General features: G+C 37.7%; 1 protein-coding gene across 4 annotated transcripts in view; it reads left to right on the top strand.

The window, feature by feature from the left end:
- LOC733328 (poly [ADP-ribose] polymerase tankyrase-1) overlaps nucleotides 1-10749 on the top strand; it is an 88623-nt gene that overhangs the window by 11620 nt on the left and 66254 nt on the right. For all 4 annotated transcript variants that reach the window (XM_041579869.1, XM_018243579.2, XM_018243580.2 and 1 more), the window contains exon 3: nucleotides 2933-3028. In XM_041579869.1, coding sequence (XP_041435803.1) covers nucleotides 2933-3028 — 96 coding nt within the window. The remainder of the gene's footprint in view (nucleotides 1-2932; nucleotides 3029-10749) is intronic.

The raw sequence follows: 10749 nt of genomic DNA, 5'->3' as shown, positions 1-10749 counted from the left end.
TTTAGCCTGACATAACCAAGTCCCAACCTATGTCGCTCTCTACTCCCTGCCGGACTGTTGAAGTCTATCTGCTTATGTCCGAGAAGCTGCAACTTCTCTGATGCTTAAGTTCTAACTTTTGGCACCCCCCCAAGTAAACTCAGCCTTTCCTTCCCCTTTAAAGTGGACCCTAAGAAATCACCCTAACAAATAATTGAACATTCTTTTATATTGTACTAGTCAAACAAAATAAAATTTGCTTACACTATCTAAATTATTTAAATCTCAATTTCTTCATTCACTCAAAATCACAGTAAGCAGGCAGGAGCCATTTTGTGGGTACTAATTAGGACAAGCTTTGCATCATGCCAAAATCTTGTTTCTGCACCAGGGGGACCTGATGCATATACCCATGCATAGCTACACAATTGGATGGTGAGAAGGGAGGAGGAATGTGAGTGAATAGGTACATGGCAGGCAAATTATAATTGACAGCTGATTTTTTAAAATACTTTTATAACTGGTATGAATGCCTTGATTAATAATAAAATTAATTTCTGTTTCATGATTAATTTGAAAAGGTCTTTTATTTTACAGCATTGTATGTCTGGGTGACAGGTCCCCTTCCAGGGGCATAACTACCGGGGGAGCAGGGGGTGCAAATGGGCCAGGGTCCACACCCCCGCAGGGCCCCCCGGAAGATCGTGCGCGCTGCAGTCGGCTGCAGGCGCAGAGATACATCGCGCACACGAGGGTGGGGGCAGGCCCGTCTGCACGGCCCGCACCAGGGCTTGCCCCCACCAAGTTGCGTTACTGTCCCCTTCATATTACTTAGAATTACATTTGTTTCCATCAATGTATGTTGTATTCAAATGGAAAGTGGAATTATGTTCTTAGAAGAAGAACATCATTTTGGTTATTTTAGAACTGCAAATGTATATTTACTGGAATGCATTAATAGGCATATAATGTATCCAGACAGTATCAAATGTGTTGTTTGTATAATTTATTTATTTAAAATGAATGCATAGATTATATAATTTCCACTATATATTTATATAGCACCAACATTTTCAGTTTACTATTTAATAAAAGTTGTGTTTACGATGTGGAATGAGGCCTTTTTCTTTGTAGTTTCAAGAACTTAATCTGTTTTATTGTTGTACAAAGTAAGGTAGAGTGGCTCCCACACTTTGGTTCTGGGGGAGGGTTGGGTGTGTGCCAATAAGAGTGTGGTTTGAGGACAACGACTATTCTTTCTTCAAGATATACTTGGACACACAGTCTGATGTAACTAAGGGTGAGGTTTTGTGTGATCACCTATATGCTGTCTTAGATATTTGAAACTATGGCTGAAATTCTGCTACAATGTTGTAGCAAATGCTGGACCTCAAATGGGCTTTTCAACTGCAACTTCCTAAACCCTTCACAGTCATTTATGCTTTCAGGTGTTTCACATATGGGTTATAGAGGGCTGTTTGTTGTGCTGTTAACTCCTAACACTGAATAACACTTCATCATTCCCTGCCCCAGTGGTGCTTACAATCTAAAGTCCCTATCACATTCATGCGCACTATGGTCTGTTTTATCAGGATCTATTTCATCTGCCTGTATGTTTTGGAAAGATGGTTGAAAACATATGAACTATTTGCAGACAGATTTCTGGTCTGATAAGTTTGGTGCATTTACTGTTTGACCAATATCATCAACAAGTAGTTGTTATTTTTTGTTACAGTTTTTATACACTAACAGATTTCACACATGCTATATGGCTGATCCTAGCACAATACAGTAAACTGCAATGCACTACTGACAACCCACAAGGTTAGATTGCTTATAGTAGGAAAAAATATTAGTTTGAGGAGCACACTAGTTAACAATTAACTTCTTCAAAACTATAAGACAAAAGCATATGTGTAAAAAAAAATAATTAAGCATCCACTACAGTTGCATGCGTTTTCTTTTTTTATAATGGTGATTATGCGCATAGGTAGAAAGCATTGTTCCTATAGAGTTTGCTAAAAGAAACTGAACATTCATAACTTAAAAGAGAAGGAAGAGGATGTGTGGGTTAGAAGGAATAGGAATGTTCTAAGGATGACACACATTTCTGTACAGGTATAGAAGACCTTATCCGGAAACCCGATATCCAGAAAGCTCCGAATTCCTATAGACTCCATTTTATACAAATAATCCAAATTTTTAAAAATGATTTCCTTTTTCTCTGTAATAATAAAACAGTAGCTTGTACTTGATCCCAACTAAGGTATAATTAATCCTTATTGGAAAGAAAACCAGCCTATTGGGTTTATTTAATGTTTAAATGAATTTCTAGTAGACTTAAGGCATGAAGACCCAAATTACAGAAAGATCTGTTATCCGGAAAACCCCAGGTCCCATACCTGTATACTAATGTTATAACCAACAGGTGTGTACAGTTTGACCATTGCCTGTAAAACATATTGTTGCTCTAAAGTGTAAAGCACGATGGCAGTCATTTATTGTTATTGTTGAAAAGATGTTTTGTTCCGGAGAGACTGTTGAAGCATTTGTTTACTGAGGCAGAGCCTGCAGACATGACTGCCAGCAATAAGTGTCGTGTCTGGTTTTGTAGCTTCAGATGCAGTTTCATGTAAGCATTAGCCAGTGTTCTCTCCTGCTTCTCGTTTACAGTTGCTTAAAGGAAACAGGGAGGAGGGACGAGAGAAACTGTATCGCAGCCTACCAGTATTTTGCATGATGCAGGGTCACATGGCACTCTCAGCCTGAGTAGTCAACTTGTTGTATTTTTACACTCTTATTTGTGGATACATTTGCAGCTGTGGTTTCTGTTTAATAGAAGAATATAAGGTGGAAATGAATATTTATTGTAACACTATGCCAAGGAAAGTCACTGCTTCAAATAACCTGTGTTTTCCTGAGATCAGACGATGTTTCTGTTTTCCTTGCACAGTACTGCTGCAGCATGGTGCAGATCCCAATATCCGAAACACAGATGGGAAATCTGCCCTGGACTTGGCTGACCCTTCATCTAAAACTGTTCTTACTGGTGAGTATCACTCTTTCTGACCTAATTTAATCTTTGTTTTCTTGGGTTTAACAAAGTAAATCTTGTATCTTTTACAAAAATCTTTTGGGTATTGACTCAGCATTCATCAAGTACTGTGTTGGAAATTTGACACTGTATCTATATAACACTTGTGACTTCAGCTTCCTTGCTGCTAGATCTGCATCATAGCATCCTGCTCCCTTGTGAAAAAGACATATACAGAATTTATTACCAATGCCGTTTTATTTCCTCAAGAAAACATATTGCAGTGGAAGCAAATATCTTCGCATTCCCTCACAGGTTTGAAAATGCAGTACCCACGGATCCTTCTGTGTAAATAAATGTTTGCACAACATAAAAGTTAAGAATTATATAGTTTACAGAAATATATTGTATTTCTGTTGTTTTCATTGAAACTTATTGGTGCCAATCTTTATTTTTTGGTATGTCTTTTGGCTAAGGTTGCACCTTATCTTTAAGCCACCCCACCTCCAGAATGTAGGACCCTGAATTTGACCCTTCCTTGCTAAAATATGCATGCAAACATTTCTTGGATGCAAAAGCTCAGTGGCTACATCTTTGCTCTGAGACATTTGGACTTTTTCAAAAGCCAGAAAAAATACTCAAGTTGTTAAAGGAACAGTAACGTCAAAAAATAAGTGTTTTAAAGTAATGAAAATATAATGTAGTGTTGCCCTGCACTGGTAAAACTGCTGTGTTTGCTTAAGAAACACTACTACTGTTTATAATTATATAAATAAGCTGCTGTGTAGCAATGGGGGCAGCCATTCAAAGGAGAAAAGGCTCAGGTTACACAGCAGATAGCAAATAAGGTTTGTCTGTCTAATGGTGTTATCCATTATCCATTAGTTAACCTGTGCCCTATAGCCGTTTTTAAATTTCCGCCATTGCTCCACAGCAGCTTGTTTATATGAACTATAATAGTGTTTCTGAAGCAAACAGATCAGTTTTACCAGTGCAGGGCAACAGTACATGATATATTCATTACTTTAAAACACTTAAATTTTTTGGTGTTACTGTTCCTTTAAAGACACTAGCCACAAACAACAGTTATAAATATCTTCTATGTAAGTGTTCCAATAAATCGTTCTCTCATGATATATACTGATTTTATAGAAGTGCTATAAAAAGAAATTACTTATTAGATTGTGAAATGGAAAGACACGGGCAAATTCACTAAAGCGCGAAGCGGCTAACGCTAGCGCAAATTAGCCAGCGTGACGTCATTTCGTTACTTCACCCATTTACTAATGGGTGCTGTTGTAAAGTGGACCTACTCTAGCGCTACTTTGCACCCTTACGCCAGGCGAGGTTGCGCTATGGCGAAGGGATGTAACTACGCTAATTCACTAACTTGCGCATTTTACTGAATGTTACCTCTTGCGCCAGACTTGCCTTCGCCAACCCCAGACCAGGCGAAGTGCAATAAAGTAGATAGGGCTTGCTTCAAAAAAAGTTGAAATTTTTTCTAAGTCCCAAAAAACGCTGGCATCTTTTTACTTTTTTAAGGTTGATAGGCTGAAAAAGATCGTAAATCTTTTTGGGGGTACCCTCTTTCCCCCCTACATTTCCTAACATATGGCACCTAAACTATACAGTGGGCACATGTATAGGGCAAAATACCAACTCTATTTTATTTTATAAAGCTTTCCCAGGCTTGTGTAGTGTAATGTATCTGCTGCTACATTTACGTCCATTGTACTTTAACTTGGTGCTGTATGCAAATTAGGCATTGCTAGCGTAACTTAGCTTTGCTTGAAGAATTAACGATAGCGCAACTTCACTACCTTTTCGCCTCCCTGAGCGCAACTTTGGATTTTAGTGAATTAGCAGAGCCCTGGCATCCCTATATATATATATATATATATATATATATATATATATATATATATATATATATATATATATATATATATATATATATATATATATATATATATATATATATATATATATATGTATATATGTGTAGTGACATCAATGAACATCACAGGGTATAGGAAATACAATATAAATGTGGTATAAGAAATATTCAGAAGCAATCATGTGAAATGGGTATTTAAATTGATACATAGAAGTGAGAGATTGCTGTTTTCCAGAGAACTTTACCATATATGGAATAACAATGCCATGAGGGTTGCAATATTGCCTATTCGGATTTACCAAAGCCTTTACTAGTATGTACAAATAGTAGAATATAATAAAATGAATCACTCTAGAGCACGCATGCTCTGATATTTATTATATTCCTTAAAAATAGATGTTTTGACTAAACTTTAGAGGTGGGTTCAACCAAGTAAAGACATTGCCCTTGCTATATCTGTATCTGTTTGTTTCAAAACTGCAGATAGATCAATTTATCTCTAAGGATATCAAAAGCATATTCGGAAGTAAGCAAAGCACATCACTCTTTTAATGCAGCAGTCATATGGGACAAATGTGGTGTCTCATAACACTGCACTGTAGTTTATGCTTGATCAGCCTTCAAAAGTGAAAGTCTTCAGTTATCCGGAAATATCCAATAGGTTTCCATTTTTAATAATGTTTATATTGATTTGGAATGCTATATATTTGGTTATTTCCAGACGCTGTGTATTCCTGTAGAGCAGAGTTGTATTATGGTCCTCAAGAGAATCAAGATAGTCAAGTTCCAGGACCCATTTGTGTTTCTGTACCTCGGTTACCAGTTTTAGATTGCAAGCTTTATGGGACAGGATAGGAAATTAGAAATCATAGGTGGAATGATGTTACAATGATAATTTACCCATAGGGCTGATCTGCCTCTTCCTACCATGCTTAGCTTTAGTGTTCAGCTAATCTTTTGTCTTCAACTATTATGTCTTGCTAAACTGAAATGGTTCTGTCCGTAACTGTCAGTGGCTAGATTAATAAAGTGGTAGCATGCTGGCTTCACTTAATTGTTTCTACATATTTATCATCTAAAACTTAAATTTATGGTGGTTTCATAGAATATATATTTGCACAATGTATCAAGTTGAAACGCTGCTTTGTTTCCTAGTAGTAACTGGATCTAATTCCCTCTAAGCAGGTCCAGAATTGTGGCAAGATCACAAAGGCCCGGTCTAGAGATGCAAATTTTTAGGGGCAGCCATCGGGGGGGGACAGGGGGGAGAGTTGTAGGGGGCCTGAGGGTAAGGGGGGCCCGACCACGCTACACTTACTTGATTAGCTGGGAAGGCAGTGACGTTTAAGGGGCCCTGGCCACCAATTTTCTCATAATGTGGGGGGAGGGGGGGCTGGCCCTGGCCACTAATTTTTTTTTTCTCGTGTGGGGTCCTAGCCACCAATATTTTTTAATGGGGGGCCATGGCCACAAATGTATTTTTATGGGGTCCCTGACCACCAATATCATTTTTTATTTACATGTGGGAACTCTAGCCACCAATATGTTTTTGTTTTTTTACTGTGTGGTGGGGGGCGGACCTGTGGGGAGGGTGGACCTGTAGGTGGGGCTTGTGGTGGGTGCAGCCCAGGGGGCCCAGGAAATTATGTCGTATGGGGCCCTGCGATTTCTGATGGTGGTCCTGGGGGCAGCATGCTGCCAAGCACATCCCTAAGGAGCACTGGGGACACACAGCTCCCCTGCACAGTCTGTGAAGTTGAGCAGACTGGCACTAGGACCATGCGGCCTAGGAGAAATGCATAGGGAAATCTGCCCGTGCCTGTAAGCCTTTGTTTTTATTATCACTTTTTTAATGCTGTTGCATTACACCGTAAGTCTAAGAGAGGTGGGGTGGAACATGGTTTATAAAGTGTTGACGCACATGTTCTGCAAATATGCCCAACTGAATGAGCTCATGTCAAAAAAAAGAGGATATATTTTACCTTTTAAAATAAAAAAAGAAACTCCATCCAAAGGATATAATGTTGCTTTTGATGGTCCCACCATTTGCTTCTGCCAAGCATACACAGGGTTGGTTAAACCCTGCCTTTATTGTGTACCTAATAAATACCCCCCCTGGTCTGTGCTTTTGAAAATTTGTCAGCATTTTCAGGAAAAAAAAAAGGATATCTGTGTGTGAAAATATACTCCTGGGTATACTTCTATACTTTGAGTATGGGGATCTGGGGGCAATTAATGAGAATAAATACACTGTATTTAAACACAATAACCCACAAGAGCCTCCGCTTCTAAAACATGCTGAAAACCGCAATGACAAGTTACTATTCCATTGAGTTGAGCTGCCTCTGATGATATTTTAATAGGATGATTTGTGCTTCAGACCTGAGAATTTTTTGTTAGGGAAAAGAAACACTGTACTGCTGTAATAAAAGCAAATTTTCATGACCCTCTTGGAATATTGGGAATCTTTTCTATATCATCTTGTGAGGACCAAGCATAGCCCATACTTTGATGCAATCTGGATGTTGAGTTAAACTGCTGGCTACATGTCTTTTCAGTGTTTTTATGCACGAAAACTCATGGCTTTGTTAGAGGCAACAGCACACATTAAAGGAAAACTATACCTTTAGAATGAATATTTAGTAACAGATCATTTATATCATAAGAGATCTATTAAAGAATCTTGCCAAATTGGCATACACATATTGGTAAATATAGATCTTTTGGCATGAGCCACCATTTTGTAATGGTAAGTAAGCTTCCTGAGAGATCACCTTAGTACTTAAAATGCCAGATTATTCAATGGAAAACACTACTAGAAAAGTATATATTTCATGAAAATGTTGATTTGGATGAAGCAGTGTTGCATGCGGGCTGTTTTAAGCAATATATTTTCCAAACTCCAATGTTCTTGAGTATAGATTCCTTTTAACGATCTTTGTTAAAAGTACTGATCCTTTTTATTTGTCCTAGTGAATGGGTGTGATTTTCCCATATGCTTGCTTCCTTGATGCAGTGTGCCATTTCAACCACAATTGGCATGACACTCTCATGCACAGTTTTCCTCTAGAATTCTAGCAATGGTGTGGATGCAATGGAGTCCTCTGATGAAGTGCTGACACTAAGGGCACGAAACACGTTAGTTTGACCACCTACCCACTGCCAATGTTATCACATATTGTGTGTTTTAATAAAGCCGTTTTTCAAAAGCCATAATCAGCGATTCTTTTGTATAATATGGCCAGCGCTAAACTACGGATCACGACGGTTTATTCCTGATGATATGCAGCTTTTTTTAACATTTCTTTCTTTTAAAACTCACATCACTGTTCACATGGCAACATCTATAGCGGGTGCATTATTCCTCCTTTCCTTTTTGATACCATTGCTTCATTGTTGGGAGAAAATCTAAAGCTTGTCACGAGGATTAAACTCACTGCTTAAAATGGAATGTGCCTATTCCATTATTCTTCACATTCGCTGGGTTTATAATTTAAATATGGCAGAAGTTAGTTCTGTAAAGTGGCCAGTTGGTATCGGAAGGGTGGATTGTAACTATGGTGCAGATGTATCAAAACTCTTGCAATCATGGAAAATAAATTCGTATTAAAAGAATAAAAATCTATTATTCCGTGATTAAGCTTGTATTTATTAAAATTTAAAATGTTTAATTGCATAAATAAAGGTCAGGTGAAAAATGTGATGCCAATTTGCAATTTTCAAGTAATTTTCTAGATAAAATCAAAAAGGTTCTAGACTATCACTTTGCTTAAAGGTATTCTGTCATGATTTTTATGGTGTAGTTTTTATTTCTACATTTCTATATAAAAAAAATATATTTATTGCTTTTGTAGGCAGCTATCTCTGCTCATTGCTTTCAGAATGAGCCAGCACTGCACAATGGAACTGCTTTCAGATGAGCTATTGTTTCTCCTACTCGATTTAAGACAAGGCGTTGTGGTGGTACTTGGACTTTTACTTTTGAGTGCTATTCTCATATCTGCTAGGGAGCTGTTATCCTGTTACCTTCCCATTGTTCTGTTGTTAGGCTGCTGGGGGGGAAAATGGTGGTCACTTCAACTTGCAGTAAAGAGTGACTGAGGTTTATCGGAGCACAAGTACATGATTAAAGGGCATGTAAAGTCTAAAATAGAATAAGGCTAGAAATGCTGTATTTTGTATACTAAATATAAACATGACCTTACTGCACCACAGGCCTAATCAAACAAATGATTTATACTTTCAAAGTTGGCTGCAGGGTGTCACCATCTTGTAACTTTGTTAAACATCTTTGCAAGACTAAGACTGTGCACATGCTCAGTGTGGTCTGGGCTGCTTAGGGATCGTCATAAACAAAGCTGCTTGAGTTCTGCATGGCTGGGAAGTAAGGCGGGGGCTCCCCCTGCTGTTAGGGACCGTCTGACAATTCCTATCCACAGCAGTAAATGAAGGGAGAATTTCACTGCATACAGTCAGGTTTCTCATAAAAACGGTACACATTTTTAAATTAAAGTATATTGGAGATAGGTTTCTTTTTCATTAAAGAAAGTAACAATGGGATTTTTTTGCTTTACATGCCCTTTAAGGGCACATGGGAAACTGACAACATGACAGATTTAAAATTTAAATATAAAATAGTCTGTTCAGGCTGTTTTGAAAACAGATTTCAGTGCAGAATTCTGCTGAAGAAGCACTATTGTGATGTGAAGTGATGTGCAGGTCGACCCGACATCCAGGTATAGGCGGTTCAGGCTGACTTCTGCACAACATTGTCAGATTGCAGGCTCTTCTTTCCACTCTACCCACCTTTGACCTACCTGTGCCGACTTCTGCCTCTAATGAGTGCCTTTTATAAATTTGCACCTGCTTGCCCCACCTCCTTCATTTGCTTTATCATTAGCTGCATTTAGCATTATTTTTTGGTTTGTGAAGATGTCAATATTTTTCTAGTTTGTCACATTCGTCTCTTGAATCTGTATATAAATACTACTCTGACGACACCGTAATCTCTGCCCTCCTAGTTTACCATTTAAGAGAAATAGAAGGAAATCCTAAGTTATTGTATTATTTTTATAATGTGAACAGGTATAGTTGCATTAACAGTTTTTTTTTTTATTTTACATTGAAACTGTTATGCATCTTTAATCTGATTGGGAGTTAAAGTTGAACAACTGGAGAGGCTGAATGGATTGCAGATCCATTGTGGAATTCTGCAAGTTGCAGTTTAGCAAGTACAAGAAAAATTCAACTACTACTTCCACTACTAGTAAAGCAGTAGCCAAATAGTTATAAAATTAAAAAATCTTTATTAGGACATGTATTAGCCTAACATGTTTCATGCCTAAATGGGCACTTACTTATAGGCTGTTGTCTCCCCTCGTTAGTGTTTTTAAAGGGATGTTGACCAATAAAAATTACACCGATTACATCACACAGAGCTTCAGCCAATTAAAGAGAGGCTGATTACACAAATACAAACCAATAATAATGTGTTACATAGATTACATCACACAACCATATCCAATCAGAAAAGGGCACATTACATAGAATTTGCATCAATAGGAAAGCGTTTAATGGCAACTGCAATTTAGTCTCTATAAGGACGCCCTAATTTAAGTGGCCCACAATACAATAAAGCTAATTTTGATCTAAAAAGTGTATGTAACATGATCCTGAAAATAATTGATTTCACTGATATGCATAGTGCAATCATGCCACTATATATTGTTTTAACCCTTTTCACTTTACTTTGCTTTAACATTGGAATGCATAAATGGTTTTTAAACTGCCACTTGTATAGTATCCAGGAACATGGTTATCAGTTTTTTATTCAGGT

This window comes from Xenopus laevis, chromosome 1S (assembly GCF_017654675.1).
Source record: "Xenopus laevis strain J_2021 chromosome 1S, Xenopus_laevis_v10.1, whole genome shotgun sequence".
NCBI classification, from domain to species: Eukaryota; Metazoa; Chordata; class Amphibia; order Anura; family Pipidae; genus Xenopus; species Xenopus laevis.
The sequence above is the reverse complement of the archived record's forward strand: the minus strand, read 5'-3'. Positions and strand labels throughout refer to the sequence as shown.